General features: G+C 32.6%; 3 protein-coding genes across 3 annotated transcripts; 2 read left to right on the top strand and 1 right to left on the bottom strand.

The window, feature by feature from the left end:
- The first annotated feature begins 1,629 nt into the window (after positions 1–1,629).
- LOC133300075 (probable arabinosyltransferase ARAD1) lies at positions 1,630–7,515 on the top strand. The gene is made up of 3 exons (XM_061499565.1): positions 1,630–2,669; positions 3,559–3,924; positions 6,903–7,515. The coding sequence occupies exons 1-3, from the start codon at positions 1,776–1,778 to the stop codon at positions 7,077–7,079; spliced, it is 1,437 nt and encodes a 478-aa protein (XP_061355549.1). The 5' UTR covers positions 1,630–1,775; the 3' UTR covers positions 7,080–7,515.
- Positions 7,516–8,442: 927 nt separating this feature from the next.
- LOC133300065 (14 kDa zinc-binding protein-like) lies at positions 8,443–16,021 on the bottom strand. The gene is made up of 6 exons (XM_061499553.1): positions 15,990–16,021; positions 15,832–15,924; positions 9,995–10,066; positions 9,425–9,572; positions 8,874–8,991; positions 8,443–8,760 (listed from the first exon to the last, which is right to left on the bottom strand). Exons 1-6 carry the CDS (start codon positions 16,019–16,021, stop codon positions 8,693–8,695), a joined length of 531 nt encoding a protein of 176 aa, XP_061355537.1. The 3' UTR covers positions 8,443–8,692.
- Positions 16,022–16,194: 173 nt separating this feature from the next.
- On the top strand, positions 16,195–20,312 carry LOC133300068 (sulfiredoxin, chloroplastic/mitochondrial). Its single transcript, XM_061499557.1, has 5 exons — positions 16,195–16,340; positions 16,454–16,614; positions 19,371–19,404; positions 19,939–20,032; positions 20,113–20,312. Exons 1-5 carry the CDS (start codon positions 16,274–16,276, stop codon positions 20,126–20,128), a joined length of 372 nt encoding a protein of 123 aa, XP_061355541.1. The 5' UTR covers positions 16,195–16,273; the 3' UTR covers positions 20,129–20,312.
- The last annotated feature ends 5,876 nt before the right edge of the window (positions 20,313–26,188 follow it).

Raw genomic sequence — 26,188 nt, forward strand, 5'->3', positions numbered from 1 at the left:
GTGCCTGTTTGGATCCTCTCTTTTTTAAGCTAGAAGCTATTTATAAGTATAAGCTAGGCCAAACAAGTTTTGGAAAAAACTCTTATATTGAAAAACTCTTTTTTTTATAATGAAAAAAAGTTGAAAGGGGGGTTTTGGATTTTGATTGAATAATTAAAAAGGCAGAATATAAATTTGGAATAAAAATTCGTAATTAAAAATTAACCAACCTAAGGTTAGGGTTCCATGGACTTCTTTCTCGAATAAAAAGATATCAGAATCGTGATTGATTGTCAATTGAATCAGAATCCTTATTTCCAATTGACAACCCTCTCTAAGCGATCGCTTAACATTTGATCAAATACGGTGCTTCTACTCATACAATCGCAGAGTATCAGCCCGCTTGATTTAAGGTCATAGGGTCAATCAACCTAATCATCAAATCTGATGATTAATCCCTTTCCATAATCGCAATCGCGAACCTCAGATTGAATATCCACGATCGCACGATATCAATCTGAGTTTGGAAGGGAAACGAAACTGATTTAAAATAAAGCGCAGATCCTCAAGATTAATCCATGGAATCCGTTACCATTAGGTTGATTATAAGGTTCTTAGCCTCGCATGGCTAAGGTAAACATAACTAAAAATTAAAAAGAATAAAGAGAAGAAGTAAAAGATGAAGAACGCGAAGAACGCTTCAGATAAAGTGTTTTGATTCCAAAATTCGAAAATTACATAATTGTGTTTTTTTTTAAATGAATAGTTATAAAGATAAAAAGAGAGATAATTTTCTTGAAAAATGTACTTTTAACTAATTTTTAAGCTAAAATTTTTATATAATTACCAAACAGCTTTTAGCTTCTTTTTTTAGCTTTTTTTTTAGCTTGTAAGTAGCTTGTAACTTAAAAATAAAAGGATCCAAACAGGCTCTTAGTTATTGTTACATTCCACAGCTCATATTTTTTTAGATACTTGATTTAATTAAATAAAAATGGGTTCAAAGATTAGTAATAAAATATAAAATTGTAAAACTTAGATATGTCCAAGTTGATCATCTTCTAATTTAATTATGAGGTAGGTTATACTTACAACTTTTTTTTACAACCTCTTACAACCATATCTTAACACCGTTGATTTCCGCCAATCAACGGTTATGATTTTCGCAAATTAAATTTATTAATTAATTTTTAATTCACAATAAATAATAACCGTTGATTGGCGAAAATCAACGGTGTTAAGATATGATTGTAAGAGATTGTAAAAAAAAATTGTAAATATAACCTTCCTATTTAATTATTTGCATATTGATATTCATGATTAACACCAAAACTATTGGTTTTAATAGTAAGAAGCTAGAGTTTTTTTTTTTTTTTTTTTAGTTTATCAAAAAAAAAAAAAGCTAGTTTTTTTAAGTGAAGTCTAGAATTCAACAAAAATAAAATAAAATAAAATAAATCATCAATAACAAGATGGATAAAAAAAGGGGAAAAAAAACCCATGGTGGATTAGGTGACCGGTCCATGAACACCTGGATCAAATCGAAGTATGGTCCAGTATAATGACATCCCTAAGACCTTATATTATAAAAAGCCTTAAATGCGAGCCATGACCATTGATCTCAACTATTTATCTACTTATGATGACAACCTTCAATAATACAATAATACAATGGTGAAAGAAGGAAGAATCGAATCAATGGTGAAAAATTGAATTAATTTCATCCGTAGTATAATAATACAATAGATCCTGTTGCTCGTAGTCGTGTCAATTACAAAGGAGAAGAAGAAGGAAGAATGGACGAAGAAGGCGCAAAAGCAAAAGGAAAAAGCAGAAAACCAAAGCCCATTATCCTCTCTCAATCACCGTTTTCTACCATGATCAGAAAACCCGTTCTCAAGCAAACCCTAGTAACCTTCGTCCTCTTCTTCGCCCTCTACGCTCTCTTCAACGCATTCCTCTACCCAACCGATTCTTCCACCTTCGAATCTGCCGCCTCCACCTTCTCCTTCAATTCCGCCACCGCCTCCTCCGTCGCCCTCGCCGCCGGCGCTTCAAAATCCCCCGCCGTCAAGGTCTACCTCTACGATCTTCCCCTCAGATTCACCCACGGCGTCATCCACCACCATTCCCTCGCGCGTGGCGCACGCGTCTCCGATGACGCGTCATCCCTTAAGTACCCCGGCCATCAGCACATGGCGGAGTGGTACCTCTTCTCGGATCTCGCCCGACCCGACTCCGAGCGCGTCGGTTCGCCCGTGGTTCGGGTTCTGGATCCCGACGAAGCCGACTTGTTCTTCGTGCCGTTCTTCTCGTCGCTGAGCTTGATCGTGAACCCGGTCCGCCCCGCCGGTTCAGGTCCCGGTTCAGATAAACCGGCTTATAGCGACGAGGAGAACCAGGAGGCGCTGGTGGAGTGGCTGGAGGGGCAGGAGTATTGGAAGAGGAGCAATGGAAGGGACCACGTGATTGTGGCCTCCGATCCGAATGCGATGTACCGGGTCATCGATCGGGTCAAGAATTGCGTGCTGCTTGTTGCGGATTTTGGGCGGTTACGACCCGACCAGGGGTCTCTGGTGAAGGACGTGGTTGTGCCGTACTCGCACCGTATCAAATCCTACGAGGGTGACGTCGGAGTCGATAATCGCAACACCTTGTTGTTTTTCATGGGCAATCGATATCGCAAAGAGGTAATGGATTCTATTCTGTTTGTTACTATGCTGCGATGGATATATTAAGTGATTCAAATTGAAGTTCGGTCTCTTACTTGTATTTCAGACTAGTTTTTATGGATCCTGACATGATGAATTGTTCTTTTTATTTTTAATCTTCTAACTAATGTGTAATTTGATATGCTCTTGCTCTACGTGGATTATACAAAATTGATTTAGAGAGTATAGTTCGAAACAATACTGGAATTAGAATGGTACTGAAAGACAAATAAATTTAATCTAGCTCAGTGCAATGCTGCAGATCAGAATGAGAGCCCACATCCTGAACGTTTGAAAATTGTCTATTAACTATTAATGGATTTGTGAGAAGCAAATTGAAGGATAATACATCCAATGCCAATTTTAATAATTCAGGCAACTACCATGGATCCCTCCCTTCTGGAGATCTTCGTTACATAGCTTATAGTCTCTGTATCTGGCTTTCCTTATTTTCCTAGGCATTAAAATTTCTTCTTTGCTGTCTGTTGGCAAAACCAGATTTTGTTTTTTTCACCCTCTTACTTCAGGAGAGCTTGCCTGACACATTATTGGTTATTAGTTTGTAATTTGAAATATAGCATTATTATGCTTATATATCTTCTTCCTAAGAGTTTTCTTTGTATTAACAATACAGTCTTTAATCTTATATATATTCTTTACTTGGGGAATGTTCTATTTTCTGGCTGTATGTGTAATACAGCTCAGTATTATAAGACTATAGTCAGTTTCCCAGTTGTATTCTCATTAAAACATTCGAGCATCATACTGTGATAGTATTGTTGTATACGCTTAAATAACCAGAAATTATTGCCTCTGATTCTGCGCTTTTTGTTATATTGATTCCTTTATGTGCTCATCTGTTTTACAGGGAGGCAAAATTCGTGATACACTCTTTCAAATTCTAGAAAAGGAAGACGATGTCATAATAAAGCATGGAGCACAATCCAGAGAGAGTCGACGGGCAGCTTCACAAGGAATGCATACATCAAAGTTCTGTTTACATCCCGCAGGAGATACTCCATCAGCCTGCCGACTGTTTGATGCTATAGTTAGCTTGTGCATTCCAGTGATTGTCAGTGATAACATTGAGTTGCCTTTTGAAGATACTATAGACTATAGAAAGATTGCTTTATTTGTAGAAACTTCTGCTTCTATAAAGCCGGGATATTTGGTCTCAATATTGAGAGCAGTGACCCCAGATAGAATCTTGGAATATCAGAAAGAACTAAAAGAGGTTAGTAGTGTTGGCATTATTTATTTTTGCAGTAAAATCTCTCTGGGTGTTATTACTACTCTTGTCTTCCATTCCACGTATTGCATTTTTTAATCTCTTGGAAAGTATGACAGAATCAATACTAGAGGTGTCAAAATGAGTTAAAGCCCGCGGGCCCGCGAGTCAGCCCACAAAGCTTTATATTTGGCTCTAACCCATTCTGGCTTTTTTGTGGCAGGGCTTGTTTTAGCCCTGACCCTCAAAGCCCTATAATTTAGCGGGCTAGGTTAGGTTTGACCTGCTGGCCAAACTTTTTCTTTAATCAAAATTTTCTTATTTAAAAAACTAAAAATTATATAAATTTAAATACTTATAAATATAAGTAAAAATTGTTGTGAATTTGATGGAGAATATAAGAGAAATGAAATATGAAAGAAAGGAAAATGAAGTGTAGAAAAAAAATAAAAGAAAGAATAAAATAAGAATAAGTATGAGCAAAGAGCCCTGTATAAGGACCTATCTTAGATGCATTTTAAACATGGAAGTCATGGAAAAACAAAGAGTCACATGTTATGAACCATGTGAAAGGTCATTCATAATGCATGTGAAAGATTATCCATAATCCATGTGAAAGGTCATCTATAATCCATGTGAAAGGTCATCCATAATATTTTACGATACCCCTTTGGATGTATTTTACAATTCAACACACCATTAGTGTGATGATTATAAAATATATCAAAGGTCATGAAAAACAAAAGAGTCACGTGTTATGAACCATGTGAAAGTTCATCCATAATATTTGACAACAAAAAATAATTTTTCATTAGTGATATATTTTAACAGAGATTTTCATCTGCGCATCAATAAAAATAAAATTTTCTATTGACATCTAAGCATGTTATACATCCAAATTTGTATTGAAACATTGTATACAATGCACTTTAGTAATTTTGTGGATAATAATAACTAAAAAGTTTTTTGTAACAGTAGTAATTAAAGAAAATCAATTATTTTACTTTCAAATATAGGGGATGGATATTGTGACAACCAAGTTGTGTTACTACTAAGTGACTATCAATCAATCTCACCGTTAGATTAATTATGTTGATCCAACGGTTATATTTATTTCCATCTTTGTATGGTCATGATTCCCCATATTTAAAGTGAAAGCATTAAATATGGGAAATCATAACCATACAAAGGTGAAAATAAATATAAAGTATTAAATTTGGGGAATCATGACCATACAAAGATGGAAATAAATATAACCGTTGGATCAATATAATCGATCTAACGGTAAGATTGATTGGTAGTCACTTGGTAGTAACACAACTTGGTTGTCACAATATCCTTCCCCTCAAATATATAACATACTATTTACAAAAAAAAAAAAAAAAATATATAACATACTAAGAGCAGTTATTCAATACTGGTATTAAGATAATTTTTTCATCATTACTTTTAGGTTTCCACTATAATTGTTGTATTCTATTATGACTTCCAGTAAGAAAATCTTTATTTGATGCCATCATTTAATAATGAATTTAATAAAAGAGTAACTAAATTTTCACTTATATTAAAATTTTGTTTACATTTTTACTGGTATATTTATGTACAAATCTTATTTTATTAAAAAATTAAATTATAAAAAATTTATAATTTGTATAAAATATGTTAAGAAAGTGTTAAAAATTCATTTGTTAAAATATTTTTTAATGTATTGAATATGATAAAAAAATTGTGAAATTATAATTTTAGATGGCCAGCAGACTGGCCCTAACCAATAGGGCTTTTGGCCCGTGTGGACCTCAATTATTGCGGTTCATTTGGTCCTGTGGGCTTTTTGGCCTTAGTCCACATGGGCTAGGGCCAAATGGGACGGGCTAACTCATTTTGACAGCTCTAATCAATACAGAGCGAGAGATTTGGGGAAATTGATTGACATGAATAGTGTTCCTTTTACCTTTTTCTCCCTCTTTTTTAATGGTTTTTTGTCTTCATATTAAGTGCTATATTGGTGGGAAGAGAGGGTTACTTTATTGTAGTCTTTAACTGAAGTAATTCATCATTGTTTTCATGTGTAAGAGTGTGCTAGTTTCTCATTGATTTTCTTTTACGCTACTTATACTTTTAATATTTGAAGTTTGATTGGTGTGTCCCTTTTGTGTAAAATTAGAATCCTTTGTCCTCACTCCCCTCCTTTGAGCTTCTAGTCCTTGAATAAATGCATAGCATCAGTACATGTGATAAACTTTATGCTATGTAAGACCCATGGTGATTGACATTTTTATGATTTGCTAAACAAAATCTCAGTGGTGAACTCAAATTAGGAAATTTAGCACGGTAGATTCTCATTGCTTCTCTCCTATATGTTATTTAATCATGGACACCCTTGAATCCTTGGATTCTGTTGTACTTGGCTTGCGTTGATTAATGCTTTGTTCTACCTGCTTAAGTATAAATTTTACAATGTCCAAGCTAGTAGCTCCAACTTGAATAGCTAAAATATTAACATCTGTTTTACTTAATCTAACCTTTCTTCTATGTTTTCAACTTTTTGTACTTAAAAGATTTGTATTTGGAACTTTTCTTATATTAGCATCTGTTTCAACCTTTTACTTATAAGATTTGTTACCAAAAAAAAAGAAAAAAAGAAGAAGAAAGATTTGTATTTGATAAAAAGACAAGGGAAAAATGTTTCTGCAGTTACTGCAGATAAGTTATCTGCATTTATTCCTAAAACGACGTTGTTTTGGTATCGAAATCTTAAAAAATTATAAATATAAAGATTATTATAACCTTGAAATAAATTAAAATTACAAAAACACCATGATTTCTGCTTCAAAACGACGTCGTATTGGGCTTACTGTATCTGCAGTAACTGCAGAAAAAGCGAACCCAAAAAACAATAGGGTTAAAGAAGTTCATTCTAGTGTACTGTTTTGATTCCCCATCCTTGTTACATCAGGGAATTAATTTAATTTATCTGGTTTCAGGTGAAGCGATACTTTGAATATGAAGCAACAGAAGGAACGGTTAATGAGATTTGGCGCCAAGTTTCAAAGAAACTACCCTTGATTAAAGTGATGATTAATCGTGAGAAAAGGCTATTTGGAAAGGAAGCTGACTGCTCTTGCATATGTACAAACCAGACTACCATTAGAACCTTATAGCACTTTTCTCACCATCGGGTTTTACATTCCATGAAATCTGTGGCTGAGTTTTGTCACGATGTTATGAGGTGATGAGAACATTTGATTAGGGACAATGATAGTTGTAAATATGGTTTCTCTCATATTTCACATAAGGGTGACTTGGAGAAATTTGTTGATAATCCCAATTTACTCAACAACTCATTCCCCAATAAATTGTCAAACGAATGTGAGATATGTGAGAAATCATTTGTGTAACTATCATTATCGGTTAATTAGTTCTTACTGGTACTGCGGGGGCCGACTCAAGTTTGATATATCTGAAGCCCAGGCATAGCTTGTTAACTGCCTTTGTACGAGTATGCCTAGCGCGTTCTGTTGTTGTATACTCCATACAAGTTTACGTATTGAGACGACGCTAAGAAGGAGAAATTAAATTCTACCGTGATTGAATTGTACAGGATATAGAATAAAGTCATATAATTTTTTATTATTTTTTATTCTTTGACATCATAAAATGGTTTCTTCATTGTTCTTTCGTTGTATATATACTCGTGGGTGTGGGAAATATTTAGAATACCATGGGGTACTGAATTTGGTACCCCTTCTTTCCAAAATAAGAAAATTTTAATACCATATGTATCTTGTACTTTTTATTTATTTCCCATTATGTCCTTGTTATTTTCTAAATGGGGAAGGGGTGTGCCTACTACGGTGCTTTTTTTTTTGGTATAACCTGGAGGTATTTCTATTTAACCTCCGCTGGTCATCTTGCCCTCGGGATACGACCCTATAGGCTAGCCCTTCATTGGAACAGTGGGTGTACGACGGTGCTTACTTGAATGATATGCTCGCTGTACGAAACTTGAATTTAAAAGCTAAAAATATTTTCTACCTTAGGGGTTTTAAGTATGGGAAAAGTATTTATCTTTTTAAATGACACAATTTATATCTTTTCACTCTCACAAAGAGGTGGGACTCACACCTTTATTTTTTTTGTCAACTCTCTCTCTTCCTTTATCTATCTCTTTCTCTCTCTTAAAATGACACAACTTTACATTCTTTAAAATGACACACTGTTCCCTTTAAGTATACAGAAAAACTAGTTTGAAACGAAAATTAGTTTCCCATTAACAAGAGACTTTGTAAGAACGAGAAATTTATTTTTGGCAATTGTGACCCATAAATTTCAATGGGGCTGTTCAAAATTAACACAGTTCGGGATAGGTTGCTTATTTATTTAGTACCATAAGCCTGCGAGCAATGTACCTTTTAAAGGAAAAGTTTATGATTTACTAACAACAAAAGCATTTAACCTTTTCAATTCTATTATTTATGGGTTATGTTTATTTCATTTTATCATGAGATAAACAATTTTCCTACACACAAAAAGAGGTTGGGTCCCACAGCTCTTTTTTTTTTCTCCTTTTATCTGTAGGTCTCACTTATACTTTTATTTCTACAACACGAGGTAACTTTTTTCCTACAACATAATAAAAATATATCTCATTATTTACATGTACCTAGTACATACAGCTCACCAAGAAATATTCATCTGAAACACACAAGAAATTAGGCTATGTTATGATGACATGGGAAAATGATCAACTTCAACAAGGATTAACTTTCAAACTTCAACAAGGTGGCCAATTCATCTGCCTCCCGCCTAGGACATGCAAGTGCAGATGGTACACAGTTTGATCTAATCAGAATAAGAAAAATGGGATAAGTGAAACTGAGTAAAAAAAACTACCATTATAAGCAAGTGAAAAAGATTTTGTGCAAATGTCCACAAGACAAAAGAAACAAGCTTACAGGCACTTGGACCACTGTTGATGACAACACGAAATCCATCAAGGATACCTTCTTTCTCAGCGACTATTTTGGCAGCAAGGAGAAGGTCACCCAGTATCTCCACGTGTCTAGCCTCAGCCTGCAAATGGAGATTTTTATACATCATATCAAAATGCTTCCTGGCTTTTTTTCTTTTTCTCAGCATGAGAAGGGGCGGTATATTGAGAGATACAAGGACAAATCTCTAGACTAATGATTACTATCTAAGGAGACATCCAAATATCTCAAAGCTAACCAAAAGTCTCACAATCACCTAGAAACTAAATAATGATTGATCATCTCAATGACTGTATGCCAATCTAACCTTTTCCCTTCTTAGATCCTTGTTCTCCTTAGCATTTGAGATCATAGTGCTTCCATTTAAGAAGCTATATATAAATATGTCATCAGTGTGGATGTAGGCCTAACGGCTGAACTACGATAAATCTATGTGTTCTTTATTTTTTACATGGTATCAAGAGGGTGATTAGTGACCTTCCCAAGTGTACATATAGAAAAGGGTGATTAGTGACCTTCCCAAGTTCTGTTAATCCATCTCTAAATTTTGGAATGACTAGAACATGAACTGGAGCCTCTGGCTTGATGTCCCGAGATGCTAGGACCTTTTCATCTTCATATACAACGCTTGAAGGGATTTCCTTATTTATGATCTGGTCAAATCTGCAAAGAAGAAAATTAATATCATTGTGTTTTGTGTGTGTGTGTGTGTGTGTGAGAGAGAGAGAGAGAGAGAGAGAGAGAGAGATTTCCTTATTTAGTCTTATACAATTCCAGTGATTCTTTACATTTAAGATCAACTCCATCTTGAACATCGTTATGTGTGTGTGTTAGAGAGAATTGGTGGGGTATTTTGGAAAATTTCTACCTTGCAATCAGATTGGTGCTCCCTTTTATTTTGTGACTGTTTTAATAATGACATTATACTAAAGAAATAGACTGTGTCTAATTTAAAATATTTCAATGTTCTTTGATTTTGAACTATCTCCAAGTTTGTTAGTGATATTGTTTAAAAATATATTTCAGAATGATAAGCATTCAATGACTTTAAAATGACAATAGTAAGATAATGTTAAACCCGATATATTGTTGGAGCTCCATTATCAGCATTGACAGCAGCTTGTTCATTGTTAGCGGCACTAGCACTAAAAGACAACCTGTAATAAGTAAGCAAAATGTCAACATACATCTATCTACAATAAGCCAACAACTAAAGCTACTCCAAACAAGAGAAAGACAAAAGAATGGCAAACAAATAGCATAAAATTTCAAAACAGATTCCAGTAGTCAACAAGTTATATCAAAAATTTGTATAAGATGACATTAGACTAGTATATGTTCTGCTATAGCTAACAATGCAGATAAACTCAACATATCCCTTTTAAGGTATCCAAGGGACATATTTTGGAAATAGCTAACATGTATATTCCCATGCAACAGCACATAGATAAACATATTACACTTTTAGTTTCTTCCCCCCAGAACTTAGATTTGTTTGCAGAAGTTCCATTTCTCATATTGGAAATAAAATTGAAAAAAAAAAAAAAAAGGTACAATCCTGAATATGAAAAGTAGTTGAATGCTACTATAGCAGTTCCCACAGTCAATTCTTTCAGCTATTGTTTGTTTTCAAACCCAAAGGACGCATGCGTACTTCATCTCACTTAAAGAGGGAAGCAAATTCTATGCCACTGATACTAATAGGCGTTGGTATTATGCGTATGCATTAGTAAACTTATCAGTTCTAATTGAGAAGGACAAAATTAATTAGAGAAAGTGACCTCAGAAAAATTGTCATTTTTGAATTCCTATTTATAAACCCACGAATATGGTATCCTAGAGCATTGACAGATGTCACAGATCTACTAGGCTGCTTTTTTATCCTTCAAGTTTTGATGTAACAACAGGAATGTGAATTTATCTGAAGACTTATCACCATCTTTGATTCAAATAAAAATTTCACTGATAGCCTCAGAATTTCCCATCTCACTTCTTAAATCTGTGTACAAACGAAGTTTCCACCTTTTCTGGTTTTAAGTTGTAATATCCCAAAAAATAATAATAGTAATTTATAAAAATAATAAATTATAAATTAGTAGTAGTAATAATAATGTATATATATTTATATATATATATATATATATATATATTATTATTACGACTAATGATAAATTGTGATTAATTGAATTATTAATTGATTGATCATTTATGTATTAATGTTTGATTGGAAATATGATTGGATTATGATGAGTTAGCAATCGTTATTTGATTATATATGATGAGTCAGCAATATTCTGATACATAAGAAATTAAGAATAAAAAAAAATAGTATATGAAGTCAAATCTGAGCCAGATACATAAATGAAGAATAAGGAAATAATTGCACGAAATCCATATCTGAGCTCAAAACTTCAACTATAAATAAAGACCTAACCTAACTAAACAAATTCACTTTCAATCCTCAACATTTCTCCTCTACTCTTCTTCTACTCTACTCTCTCTCCTTACTTCAAATTTTTATTTTTATTTATTTATTTATTTTATCTTCCTTTGGTTACCAAATGTTTCTCTTCCCCAAATTCTAGAAGGTAGCAAACACGGAGACTAGTTAATTCTAATTCATAGAAAGTCATATGGTAGTTGGATATGAATTTTGGTTTGATGTAATCCTAATTGATTGAGAGTCATAGGTTATAATTGTATGAAATTGGGTATATGTAATCATAATCCATAAAGAGTCATAAGCCAGCTTTATGAAACTTGTTTGATGTATTCCCGATCCTTAGGAAATCCTAGGACACTTTTATTTGAAAATTATTTTAAAGATATTATAGGATAATTATATTGTTGGGAATTTTATTGAATTTTATAGAAAATAATTGAATTATTATATACTTTATTCTTTTATATTGTTGAATAACATAAAATGCGACTATTAGTGACATAAATTTATCAATATATTAGCATGTTAAATATTTTTATAATTAATTATAGTTTTGTGAAAAATTGACTAATGTTTTGATTTATTTGAAGATACTTTAAAATTTACTAAATTAGTGATATGTTTGTAATGGCACCTAATATATTAATACTGTGATTTAATAAGTTTAGATCGACCTTAAGATACTTTTCATGTAAAGACTCATTAGGTTAATTTCTAAATCTTCTCACTATGTTTAATTATTTTATTTTCATAATCTTCTTTTATATATGAACATTATTGAAAATTTTGTTGTGTTTAATCTTAATTTATAGGAAATCACAAGATTAATTATATAATTATTTTTTTGGATGTAATCCTAATCCCTAGAAAATTTTAGGATGGTTTCATTTGAAATATATAATCCTTAGGATATTTAAATTAAATTTTTTAAAACTTTAGAAATTAATAGGATAAATTATATAATTATTTTGGTATTAGTAATTAAATTAAATATAATTATTTAAATTAAATTTTAACCCTTTAATGATAATAAATAGAAATAATTGGATTATTTGACTGATATGATTGAATTATGAATATTGATATGATTGGATTTGAGTTTTATTTTAATAGATGTTTGAATGATGATATGATTTGAGACTTACTAGATATTAAATATTTGAATTATGATTTGAAAAATTATGATATGATTGGATAATGGAAAATTTGATATTCTTGGACAATTGAAATTATACTCTTGATTAATCCAATTATAAGAATTTTGACAAGATTGAATTTTGATGATTGTGTGTAATTGTAATTGATTAATAGTGGGAGGATAGCTTTGGGATGATACCTCTTGAAGTGATGAAGACAACCTTTGAACTTTATGCCTTTTAGGAAGTACCACTTTGGGAAGAACGGAAGCATCATTGTGTTCATCACTTTAGGAGGTACCATCCCAAAGCTATCTTCCCACTATTAATTAATTACAATCACACACACAATCATCAAAATTAATCTTGTCAAAATTCTTATATTTGAAAAATTTCTTCATCAATTTAATTAAGAGTATAATTTAAAATTTAGGCATGTGTTCGAACCTCCCCAGTACCACCTTTGGGAGGAGTTTAAAGCCTTAATCCTGGACCCGCCCCGAATCGGACTAATCGCGAAGCGATGAACCGATGGAATATTTCCAAAAAAAAGAATATCAAAATTTCTATTATCCAATCATATCATAATTTTCCAAATCATAATCCAAATATTCAATATCTAGTAAGGCCCAAATCATATCATCATTCAAACATCTATTAAAATAAAACTCAAATCCAATCATATCGATATTCATAATTCAGTCATATCAATCAAATAATCCAATTATTTCTATTTATTATCATTAAAGAGTTAAAATTTAATTTAAATAATTATATTTAATTCAATTACTAATACCAAAATAATTATATAATTTATCCTATTAATTTCTAAAGTTTCAAAAAATTTAATTTAAATACCCGAAGGATTATATATTTCTAATGAAACCATCCTAAAATTTTCTAGGAATTAGGATTACATATACCAATTTCATATGAATATAACCTATGACTCTTTAGGGATTAGGATTACATCCAAGAAAATAATTATATAATTAATCTTGTGATTTCCTATAAATTAAGATTAAACACAACAAAAGTCCCAATAATGTTCATATTTAAAAGAAGATCATGAAAATAAAATAATTCTTCATATTGAGAAGATTTAGAAATTAACCTAATGGGTCTTTACCCTCAAAAGTATTTTAAGGTTGATCTAAATTATTAAAGGGTTTTATAAGAGTTATGTTGTAGGAAAGATGATTGTGTTATGTTATAGAGATTCGTTTTGCGTGCCGTAGTTTTTTTTTTTTCAAAACATGCGGGTCCCACAAAATATTGTGTGTGTAGAAAATTTTTTGTGGTCATGTTAAATGATAGATATAAACCCCATTATTAAATCACACTATTAATGTATTAGGTACCATTACAAACGTATCACTAATTTAGTAAATTTTAAAGTACCTTCAAATAAATCAAAATATTAGTCAATTTTTCACATAACTATAATTAATTATAAATATTTAACATGCTAATATATTGATAAATTTATGTCACTAATAGAGTAATAGTCGCATTTTATGTTATTCAACAAGGCTTTTTGTCCTTTTTGTCCCTTATTAATTAATTAATAACCATTTTGCCCCTTATTCAGAACTATCTACCAATCTGCCCCTCTTTAACCGATTAACTTGAAGATTTAATCGATTAAATGGTCAAAACTGGAAAAAAAAAGGTTGCTTGAAGATTTAATCGATTAAATCTTCAAGTTAATCGATTAAATCTCCCTCTTAATTTATTTAATCGATTAAAACTTATATTTAATCGATTAAATATCCCAAATTAGCGTGAAAGCATTGATACCAACTCGTAAAATGACAACTCTTAATAAAACGCAATCAGCTCTTATTAAATTATAAAACACAATCAACTCCTATTATTAAATACAAAACTCAATCAGCTCCTATTAAATACAAAACTCAATCAGCTCCTATTAAATACAAAACACAATAAGCTCCAATTAAATACAAAATGCAATCAGCTCCTATCAAATCACAACAGGTAAACAAAGGTCAAATCTCCTTCATAAACAAAAGAGTTGATTGCGAATCTTGAATTTAATGTAATACTTAGCAGAATCTTCAATCAGTTTTTCATGTATTGGATGTTATTTGAATTTTGAATTTAATGTAATAGGAGTTGATTGCGATTTGTAATTAATAGGAGCTGATTGCGTTTTGTATTTGATAGGAGATGATTGCGTTTTGTATTTAATAGGAGATGATTGTGTTTTGTATTTAATAATAAAAGTTGATTGCGTTTTGTATTTAATAAGAGCTGATTGTATTTTATTAAGAGTTGCCATTTTACGAGTTGGTATCAATGCTTTCACACTAATTTGGGATATTTAATCGATTAAATATAAGTTTTAATCGATTAAATAAATTAAGAGGGAGATTTAATCGATTAACTTGAAGATTTAATCGATTAAATCTTCAAGTCAACCATTTTTTTCCAGTTTTGACCATTTAATCGATTAAATCTTTAAGTTAATCGATTAAAAAGGGGCAGATTGGTAGATAGTTATGAGTAAAAGGCAAAATGATTATTAATTAATTAATAAGGGGCAAAAAGGTCAAATAACATATATGTAAAAGAATAAGGTATATAAATAATTTGTAAGAAGATACAAAGATATATATAATATTAATTATTTAAAAAAATTAATACTCTAAGGATTTGAATTTACATGTAACAAATTTCAAATAAAACAACCTATAATTGTTTAAATAATTCAATTATTTTCTATATGTATAAATAAAATTCAATAAAATTTTCAACAATATAATTATCCTATAATATCTTTAAAATAATTTTCGAATAAAACTATCCTAGGATTTCCTAAGCATCGGGAGTACATCAAACAAGATTCATAAAGCTGGCTTATGACTCTCTACGGATTAAGATTACATATATCAAATTTCGTATAATTATAACCTATGACTACTCTCTATGGATTAGGATTACATCAAATCAAAATTCATTTCAAGCTACCATATGACTCTTTAGAAATTAGGATTACTTGGTCTCCGTATTTGCTACCTTCTAGAATTTGGGGAAGAGAAGCGGTTGGTAACCAATGAAAGATAAAATAAATAAATAAATAAAAATAAAAATTTGAAGTAAAAAGAGAGAAAAATAGAAGAGAAATGTCGAAGATTGAAAGTGAATTAGTTTAATTAAGTTAACTGAGTTGTTTTTTATAATATCCCTATAATAGAAATATTTTATTATTGTTAAAAATTATTATAAATTTAGGGGTGTTACAAGTAGTGCCAATCTCATCAAGAAAGCAACTTTAACCTTTTTCAGAACAAAAAGGAAAAAGGAAAAAAAAAAAAAAAACCTGCGACATTGAAGAGGAAGAACAAGCTTGGAGAGATTGAGGTTGTTCGCTTTTACAACGAAAGCTCTTTCTGAAACCACTGGCGAGTAGTTCCTGCCAATCATTCAATGCCCAATTCAATATTTTACACACACATTAATGTAAAGTGAGCAGTGTACATAATAAGAGAGAAAGGAACAGTCGCTGCCATGGTTCCGAGGAGCGACAGTGAGGTTGAAAATTTAGATCAATTAGTTTTCTCGGAAAATCTTTCACCCTTTTATAGAGCGAATCCTGTGTAAGACGGTCCTTCTAAATAACTTGTAAAAGAACAATCTTAGCCATTGAAATTTGTGGGCCATGCTTGTGATAGCATATCATATTCTCTGGTTCTCAATATTTTTGACTATATATAGAACCGAAAGAGAGGAAAAAAAAAAAAAAAACGGTGCAAAGAAGAAAAATGGCAAATTTTGTTCTGCAGGTTCCAAGTACGTTGAGGAACTTCACTGTGTCTGCTTCGTCTAACGGTGCATTGCACTACACCCTCTTTTTCTTTCTGTCAATTAAAAATTGTATCTTTATTATTCTTTGTCTCTTATCTTTTTTTTTTTTAATTTAAATTATTTATATGAATATTTAGGGGCTCCTCCTGGTGGTTCTGGAAGCAGTGGCGGCGGCCCAGTGATAGTGGAGCTTCCTTTAGATAAGATAAGAAGGCCTCTGATGAGAACGAGAGCAAATGATCCAAACAAAGTTCAAGAACTCATGGATAGTATCAGTGAAATTGGTCTTCAAGTGCCTGTAAGCACTTGCTCCCTTTTGCCAATTTATATTCAAAATATCTGCGTTGCTTTTGGAGGTTATGTGTTTCTGATATATTGGGTTTGCCCCCTGTTTGGTTAATGTGAAAAATGAAGTGAAACTGGATGTGTGGTGTGGGGGTGTTGGCTTTTATGTATTATGGAAATTCATTGGATGAGGTTTGAATTGGACTATAATCTCTGTAATTTGTGTCATTTCTATTCACCAAATGAACTCAAGAAAGAGTTCTCATATTTATACACTCAGAAAAGAACAGTTGGACACAACTGTCTTAACTGAATCCTAGGGTAGTTGTAAGTCTGTTACAACTTACAACAGACTGATACAAGTAGAACAAACTCAACTAATATCCGTATGACATTCTCTAACAAAAAGCATATAAAAATACAAAAACTAAAGTGATTTTTATGGATTTGTTGGAATAAATTTTTAGTGGAAGTTGGAATAGTAATATCTGAGTTGCATCAGCCACACAATTAATGGCTATTATTTGTGCCAACTGCCAATTATGATAGTGGTACCGCGTTTGCAAATGTCCGGAAAAAGATTATTGATTGTGTATAACATTAGTCTTTTCTAAATAAAAGGAATTGTGAAAGGGACTGGTGAGCATATGTTTGCATGTCATAATTATGCATCTAATGGTTGGTGGAACTTCATTTCCTCATCCTGAGCATTTTCGGGGTTAAACATATGCACTGATATAATTCTAAATAAAAGGGAAAATGTAATCATAATCTGGTCATTATTGAATATGCAATATGTTTCTATATGGAAATTCTTTTTCAAATGAGGCAATTCTCATTGTGCATTATTGAAACATGATATACGATGCTTGCAAATCCTGTAAATAAATGTTTTTATTTCTTTTAAGGGATCAAGGACAGATTTTCTGAATCCCAAGTGTTATGGATGACCCCAATCGGTTGGCCCATTAAGGCAAGCCCAATCCCCCTCCACTAATCCACGACAGCTCTAGTGACCACAATTTACCGAACGTGCCCCCTTTTTGTCCCCATGCGACAGATTCCCCAACGTAAGACACCAAAATGTCCTACGTTGGGATGCTACCTTCCTTTGGTAGCCCTCCTAGACCCCCTAAATAGATGTTTCCGCTTCACAGCTACAGCAGCAACAACTGCCACCTGCATAACAGGAACCGCAAAAGGGCTGCAACAGCAATGTCAGGCGCCCTTGGCACTTCCGAAGGAGAGTTGACCTGGCTCACCCTCCCATGCGAGCAAGGCGTCCCCTCCCCCTATAAATTCCCCCTCCATCACCAAGCAAGGGGATCCAATCTCTATGTGCCGTTACTTTGCCCGATTTCATGAACCTCCACTACAACTCATCATCCCCCCACCCCACTTTTACTGTTGAATGCCATATTTGGGATGTCATTGTCTAGCTTGGTCTCTACCTTTGTTGGTAACAATACCCTTATAGTGACCTTTACCTCTCTCAAGGGTATATATTGGGCTTGCAGCTCTCAACGGTACACTAAGCATCTATTATTTGCAGAGCTGTAAATTAACTTAATCAATAGGTGGATTTGGAAGGAAACATGAGACCCTGTCAATATACATTGATATATGGAGACTGGGATAAGCTAACATTTATATTTGCCGAACTCCTAAATGTGATGAACAGAAGAACCATATAAAGACATGGAGTCTTAACTAGGAATAAGGTACCCTTGTAATTTGTGTTTTCTCTTTTTCTTTTTTCTCATTTGTTTACTTTTATCAGAAATTTTCCTTAAGAGTTTTCCTCATGCATCAGGAAAGAGTTTTTCATTTTCCTCATTAAAAGAAAGAGTGTCATGTTTCAGGAAAGAGTTTGTGGATTGTTTTGTGTTAATTGTGACTTTGCAATATAGAACAGGAAATCAAAGCTTGACTAATTTTTTAGTGCAATCATTCTGAAGGAAGTGGGGAAAATATTGTGAGTTCATGCAATCAAAATTGGTCACTAGTTACAGTCTTACAGATTGTTGGGTATGGCTCATCCTTCACAATCAGATAACAATCCTTCTTGTTGGCGGGGTCAGCAAAAAGCCAACTGAGGTCCCGCTCCCAGGTCAGCGGGTGGGGGTTCGGAGGGCAACGCTCCCAGGCCCATAGAGGCCAAGTACTGTTGTGGGCCTCTGATTTATTGTAATTTTACTTTTATTAGTAGTTTAGGCTTGGGCCCATGAATAGCTGTTGTTAGGGTTTTTTAATCTTATTTATATTCTCCTTGTAAACCGAGTTACTTGTAACGAGTGAGGAGAGGTGAATATAGTACAAACAAACTGGACATAGCCTACATGGGGTGACCAGGTTAAATCACCGTATCAATCTCTCTTCCTTTTTCTCTTTTCTGTTTTATCGATTTGTGTGATTGTCGATTTCCAACACAGATGACGTGCCTCTGGTGATTACAATACCATTACAACTATACTGGCTATGTTTGTTCCATATAATTGCTCTGTGATGGGCGCATGCAGCTTAGCACTGTTGAGTACCACTGAGAGGTTAGAGGGCAGAAAATAATGGGTCAGTGTCTTTATGAGGGATATGATTTTTGTATTCTGTAATTGATGGTATAAATGTTTTTTGAAATATTAGTTTGACATGATTTGCTTGCATTTTATGGTCGTAAAACTTGCAATTCCTCCTTTACCTTATTAAATTAATTTCTGATTCATCAAAATATCTTGCTCAGCTGCTAATTGAGGTTGCTTTTGAGTGATACAGATTGATGTCCTGGACGTTGATGGAACTTATTATGGTATGTGCTGTTATTATGTATTGTGTATGGAATCTTATTATTTTCTGTTAAATATATCTTTTCTCACCATCCCCATAGTGTACGAGACAAATGTATGTATTTCGATTAGGGTCATATTCTATGGTTATGATTCTACCATATATGTCTTTTTCATTCCGTCAAAAATCGATTTTACAATATAGACGCTTATGACCTCCTCCTCTATGTCATACGATAATGATTCCTTTAGCATTACGGCTTTTACCACAACGATGCTGTCCATAGATCAAATGATTTCATGGATTGAATTTCACTTGACTGTCTACGACTCCATTGCGTGTGCTCGGGATAAAAGTTTTGTATAAATGTATCGCCGTGCAATTAAGTATTTTTATTAAAGTTCTTTTCTTTCTAAGAGGTGGAATATAATAACCCAGTTGAATGTTATTATGTAGTTGGGTCATGATCATGGCGAAAAAAATTAAAATCAGAATGTTGAAGTACGAGAAAGATCTATATGGAGGACTAAACATATAAATTCTCTTTGGTTTGTAGGTTTCTCTGGCTGTCACCGCTATGAGGCTCACCAACGCCTTGGACTTCCCACCATTCGTTGCAAAATACGCCGTGGTACAAAAGAGACTCTAAGGTTAGTTAATATGTTCTGCTAACTCTTAGTGAGTTTGATTCATTATCTGGGCTGATAGATTTTCGTTTCTTATCATGTAGACATCATCTGCGCTAAACTTCTGATCATGTTATCATTCAAAGTTGGTAGATGCCAATTACTTCTGAAGATATATTATGGACATATCGTGGCTGTAATGTGCTATAGTTATGTATATATATGAAGATGTAAATTTTCCTCTTAATGATGAGGACATTGCACTATTACTACTGAAAAATTCATAATTTAGTTACTTTGACTCTTTTGAGCTATTTATACTGTACTTGTTATAGTTTCCTCAAGTTCGTAGTAAGAATGCACTATTCTAGTCAGTGTGGTGTTCCATCTTCCTTTCCATACACCCCCAAAAGAAAATGGGTCATTGATATTTTCATCTTCATGCAAATCAGCATGCCTGAACTTTTCACCGTTGCTTTCAAAAACTAAAGCAAAATGTTCTAAAAATATATAACTTACAAAATTTTGTTCACAATATAAAAAGAGAAAAAAATAATCCTCTTTTTCGTTGATGAATGAATACCCCTGCAGGCTGCATCATTCACAATTTTATTATTACTAGAGCGGCACGTGTCCAAAAGTGCAGCAGTCTCAAAATAAGCCCAGGATTATTTCCCTTCTTTTCGTTCTTAATGTAGAGAAGAATGTAATATCACCATAATAAAATGCTATCTTATTATACAGAAAGGAAAACCAAACTTTGAAAAATTTGCAGACGTGTCGCTCTCTCCTTCATTCTCAGCTTTGTGTTTACACTGGATGATAGTTTGAAAAGTTACTTCTTTTGAAAAATAAATTTATTTCGTATATAAAAAATTCTAAAAAGGAGAGAGTCTCTAAAATTATAAAATATTTGGTAGCAGGCAACTGTATTAATGACCTTCGAAATTTAAATTTGAAATGGGTGGGAAAAATAATTCAAAATATATAGTGAAAGACACATGTATTAATGATCCACTACTTTCTGCATGGGTAGGTGGAAAAATATTAATATCTCCTTACTTTTTGCATTGGTAGGTGGAAAAGTATTCAAATTCAATATTTAAACTTAAAGGTGGGAAAAACTGTCATCATTAATATCTCACTACTTTTTGCATAGGTAATTGTTAATCCCATTAATATCCCACTATTGGTCTTAATTATTAAAAAACGAAATTATTTTGTGTATAAATAGGATATGTGTTACTGCGTCTTTTCATTTGGTAATTAGCTTTTGTGCATATGTTTCTTCTATTCTTTGTCTATTTATCTTCTTCATCTTATCAAGTTGTTCTTCTATTAGATGAACATGTAATATTTTTTATTTTTTTTGTAGCACTATTGTAGAGTAAAGCTGACGGGATGATTTAGAATCACTAGAATATGTATTTCTTTACTTCCTCAGAGGAAGGTATGACATTCTTCTCTATCTTTTTTTCTTCTACAAGTATTTTTTTTCCGTAACACAATATTGTGATATGCTTTTTTTTAACTATTGTATGTATGCGTTTTGTAGGGTGAAAGAATCCATGCTATTGTCAAGTTGTTCTTCTATTAGATGAACATGTAATTTTTTTATTTTTTTTGCAGCTCTATTGTAAAGTAAAGCCGACGAAAGGATTTGGAATATCACAAGCCTGAGTGTACTTTGTGGGAGCGGTATGTAGATCAAGTACAAACTTTTTTGGCAAATAAACAATCTCCTCAAAATGTTGAAAAAAGATTTCAGGAATATTTTTTTATAATTTTTTCTCATTTTATGCTTATGTTTCAGGGTTATCAATGAGGAAAACGCAAAAAATGCATAATGGTGGAAAATTAAAAGATCAATACTTTATAATAGTGAAAGCAAACAATCTACCACAAAACCAACATCATCAATAAAATTAAGGTTAAGAAGAAGAAGAACAATTTGTGAGTATATTAGATGGAAGAAGAAGATATGGGTTACTCTCTTTTAGTTTTTCAATTTTGATTTTTATATTTGTTATTTCAATTGCATATGTTTCGAATCAAAGACCCCAAAGTGAGCCTTGATTTTTATTCTCACGTTTTGGGCATGTTCATTCGAAAAGCCACCTAGGCATGCCTTCTCAAACCATAGAATCTTTTGTAGTTTCTAATTGTACACCCAAATTATACGAGATTCATTACATTTATTTTACTAATAATAATTGCTATTCTCTTTCATTATTTTTTTTATAAGTTTAATAAGATTAAAACTAAAATGATACGTTTTTAATTTTTTTAGAGTCATTTATAATATGTTCCTCTTGTCTTACACTACAATTAGAGTTGTTTACTTTTTTATGTTAATCAATTATCGTTAATGTAGATAGCACCCCATTTATGGTATATGTTACTTACAAACAGATTTTTATGGCATATGTTACCTACAAACAGATTTTAAAGCACGCACAGTCATAACTTTCTTGGAGATGTAACTCATAGCGAGTGCTATATTAACACTCATTACGTAAATTAATGACGTAACATGTTTAATTTGAAAAATAAGAGGGGGCATTTTATTATTATGTTTATTGGGATTAATTAATTTTTTGGGTCTAAAAAAGAACAAAAATGCAGCAATTATACCATTACACGTTCTGCATTGGTAATTGCAGCAACTATATCACTATACGTTCTGCATTTATTAAATTATGTTTTGAAAACATATTTTTTAATATTCATTTTCTAAAATAATCACTATATGGATAGTTTCTGAGAAGTGATTAGTTGTTATCTAAGTGACGTGACCTTTAGTTTTTCCATGACAAGCGCACCATCTTCGATGCAAATATAATTAAACCCTCCAATATTTTATAAATTTTCAAATTGGTGTGATTCTTCTCACTCTTTACAGAATCTCGAAAACCAAGCTCCATAATTAAACATTAATTCTTCACAAAAAAATTGGCGGTGCGTGATTTTCATTGGCAAGATGAGCGGTGACTTATTGTTTAAAGAAGCTTAAGTGGGAAATTATTATACCTATTAGTAAAATTTTCAATGTATATATTATGTCTATTGAGCTTAATTATTATATTAATTAGTAAACTTTTCAAATTTGAAATTGAAATAATTTGGTAGGTGTGAAGTGAAAAGAATTTGAAGTTGGTATAGATGGGAAAAGAATTTAACATCTTTTAGTATGAGATAACTGTATTAAATTTCCACTATTTTCTACATGGAAATTGTTAACCCTCATTTTAAAAAACATTGAATACTTTTTTTCATATTTATCGAAAAATCAAAAGACCTAAAGAAAAGAGTTCAGCATTAATTAGTGGCAGACATATGTATTAATATCCCACTTCTTTTTTATTAATTAAACAAAAAAAATATTTATAATTATAAAAATGTACTTTAAAATAAAGTAAATTAAAATACTGGGCGTAAAGCAGGGGTCAATGTCAATTGACCAATACTTTGCCAAGTTCAATGAATTGGTGAAGTATGCCAACTATGGGAGAGCCCTACCTACTCCAACTGAGATGACTTCCAAGTTTCAATGGGGTCTGAATGAGAAAATGTCTAATTGTGATATCCGAGAGTTTAGCAAGTTTGTGAACCAATGCTGGAAAGTAGAAGAAATTTATAGTGTGACTAAGAGCAAGAAGTCTTCTGAGACACAAGCGTCAGGTGCTAGTGGAGCAACTGACTATACTTTAGAAAAGAATAAGAAGATAGATGACAAGAATGGAAAGAAGAAATTGCAAGCGAAGTAATCCGATGATAAATTTAAGAGAAAAGGCAACCAAGGAGAGACAGTTGTGAGTGAATTCCCCTTGTCTAAATGTGACACATGCGGGAAGACACATAGAGGCACATGTTGGTACGAAACAAAGTTGTGCTTCAAATATGGCCAACTGGGTCACTTTGCTAATGTATGTCCTACTAGGACTGATCGGATTTCAAATGTACACGCAATTGTTGGATCTCGAGTAGGAGGTCAAGATTATACCTTATAGCCGCATGATGGGGAGGAAACTCTCAGGCAAGTTGAAGGTATGATTTGAAAATCTCTTTCTTGTAAATTATTCACCCAGTGTAATGATGATAGACATGTTGTTGCATAAAGTGTAAATGCATGCATGTGAGAGAGGTATTAGTGATGATGCATGCAATGTCTGTAAGAGTGAACATTGTGTTAAATTGACAAATTTGATGTTAGTCTGATCAAGTGGAGCGTAGGCTCTATAACCACAAAAGTTAAATTTAACAAAAGAATTAATGAAATGAAAAGCTAGAATTATGGACCAAACTGTGAACCTCTAGGTATTAGCTTATGGCTAGAAACCATTAGGAGGTGAAGGTATAACAAAGAAAAGTAATCTGATAACATGCATAGTTATGCCTGATTGTATGTGAATGTATTGAGGCAAAGAATAAAAGACTATCACATGATGATGTGAAACTGATTATTCACGTCAACTTATGTTGCATGAATTTGTATCTACGATGGATGCGAAGTACTGGTGAAGAAATTATCTAAACAGGAGAATAAGTTGATACGGGGCTTTCTTAATGGAATAATTCCTAAGAGTAGTGACTTTTGGAAGCACCCGGGTTAAAATTTGTTTTAAAAAGAATGATTCCCTAAGAGTAACTCATGAAGTGAGAGGGAAGATGGTATGGTTAGTGAAAGGGGCTAATGTACCATTGAATGATAAATCATCAGTGAAAGGACTGGTGTGTAATGTCAGTGAAATGACTGTTATATGAAATCAGTGAAAGGACTGATATATATAAAATCAGTGAAAGGACTGATAAAATCATCAGTGAAAGGACTGATGTGCGTGCCAGTGAAAGGATTGGTGCGTGATATTAATGAAAGGACTAATATCTAAGTAAAAGTGTAGGTAAGTATTATATCATCAGTGAAAGAACTGATGTGCGTGCCAATGAAAGGATTGGTGCGTGATATTAATGAAAGGACTAATATCTAAGTAAAAGTTTGTGTAAGGATTGTGCTTTAGTGAAAGGATTGATATGGTCATCGGTGAAAGGACTGATGGTCCATTGTGAGTATAATTGGTATTATCAGTGGAAGGACTGATGCGCTGATGTTTCAGTGGAATGGCATCATCAGTGAGAAAACTGATGTACAATTAAATAAGAAGGGTATTATCAGTGAGAAGACTGATGTACTAAAGCACACGTAGATGGTAATATTAGAAAAATGACTAATATTAGATGGAGAACTTAGAAAGGGTTCAAAGTCGTAGTGAAAGGACTAGTTCACGAAATGAAAATTTTTGTGAGATTTACTTTTAACACCCTTGTAATGATAAAACATGAGAAAATTGAAAGGAAAAGAACTTGGAGTTGATAGACAGGAAAAATAAGAGGTAAGGGATGATAATTAACCATTGAGGAAATAGTTTGTAAAAGACTGTGTGTCTAACGAAAGGGTTAGCACACAATATGGAGATTGGTGATGATCTTACGAGTGTCTTAAAGATGAGGAATATGAAAATAAAATCATCATAACTAAAAAAAGGTTGATGATGTAAGACCATGATAGTTCGTGGTTCAGTACTACACGGAAGGATAGAGACCCTGACAGGTTTAAAATATATAGGCTAGAGGAAATCGAGTGTTACCTGTAAGCTAAAAGGATTACACCTCCTGGCAAGGTGTGTATGAGTGTAAAGATAAAACCATTTTAATGGTTGAGATGCGCAAGAAAGGCAAAGCGCCTAAAAAGGGGCCACTTGGGAGTGGGAGGACGAGCTTCTCCGACTGTATCTTGAGTTCAAGGATAGGCATGTTCCTAATTTTGCGGACAAAATCGCTAAAATGTGTGGTGACTATAATAGCCCTAGCCTAATTAAATAGTAAATTGCATGTAATTAAGTAAATTAGCATGTATTAGTGAGTTGAAATAAGTAAAAGGCCTAATTAAATTAATTAGGGTCACTTTTGGGGTAAAAAGTGCAGTCAGTGAGAATTAAGAGGTATAAATGGATGTAGACAAAAGTACCCAAAATATAAAAGTAAAAGTAAAAATGTTCCAAGAAAAATATTCCAGACCTTTGGGTAAAGTTTGAAAGAGAACATAGTTAAATAGATAGATGAGCTAATACCCTGTTGAGATAACTTAACTTAAGTTAAGTGTAAAAACACAAACCCCCCACT

This window comes from Gastrolobium bilobum, unplaced genomic scaffold (assembly GCF_033153095.1).
Source record: "Gastrolobium bilobum isolate Gb01-03AN ecotype WA unplaced genomic scaffold, APGP_CSIRO_Gbil_v1 utg14654, whole genome shotgun sequence".
NCBI lineage: Eukaryota > Viridiplantae > Streptophyta > Magnoliopsida > Fabales > Fabaceae > Gastrolobium > Gastrolobium bilobum.

Coding starts and splice junctions, on each gene's coding strand:
- LOC133300075 (XM_061499565.1), top strand. CDS start 1,776: ATGGACGAAGAAGGCGCAAAAGCAAAAGGAAAAAGCAGAAAACCAAAG. Junction 2,670..3,558: donor GCAATCGATATCGCAAAGAG/GTAATGGATTCT, acceptor TCTGTTTTACAG/GGAGGCAAAATTCGTGATAC. Junction 3,925..6,902: donor ATCAGAAAGAACTAAAAGAG/GTTAGTAGTGTT, acceptor ATCTGGTTTCAG/GTGAAGCGATACTTTGAATA.
- LOC133300065 (XM_061499553.1), bottom strand. CDS start 16,021: ATGGCAGCGACTGTTCCTTTCTCTCTTATTAT. Junction 15,925..15,989: donor GTTCCTTTCTCTCTTATTAT/GTACACTGCTCA, acceptor AATGATTGGCAG/GAACTACTCGCCAGTGGTTT. Junction 9,573..9,994: donor GATAATGGAGCTCCAACAAT/ATATCGGGTTTA, acceptor TCTTCTTTGCAG/ATTTGACCAGATCATAAATA.
- LOC133300068 (XM_061499557.1), top strand. CDS start 16,274: ATGGCAAATTTTGTTCTGCAGGTTCCAAGTACGTTGAGGAACTTCACT. Junction 16,341..16,453: donor TGTGTCTGCTTCGTCTAACG/GTGCATTGCACT, acceptor ATGAATATTTAG/GGGCTCCTCCTGGTGGTTCT. Junction 19,405..19,938: donor CGTTGATGGAACTTATTATG/GTATGTGCTGTT, acceptor TTTGGTTTGTAG/GTTTCTCTGGCTGTCACCGC.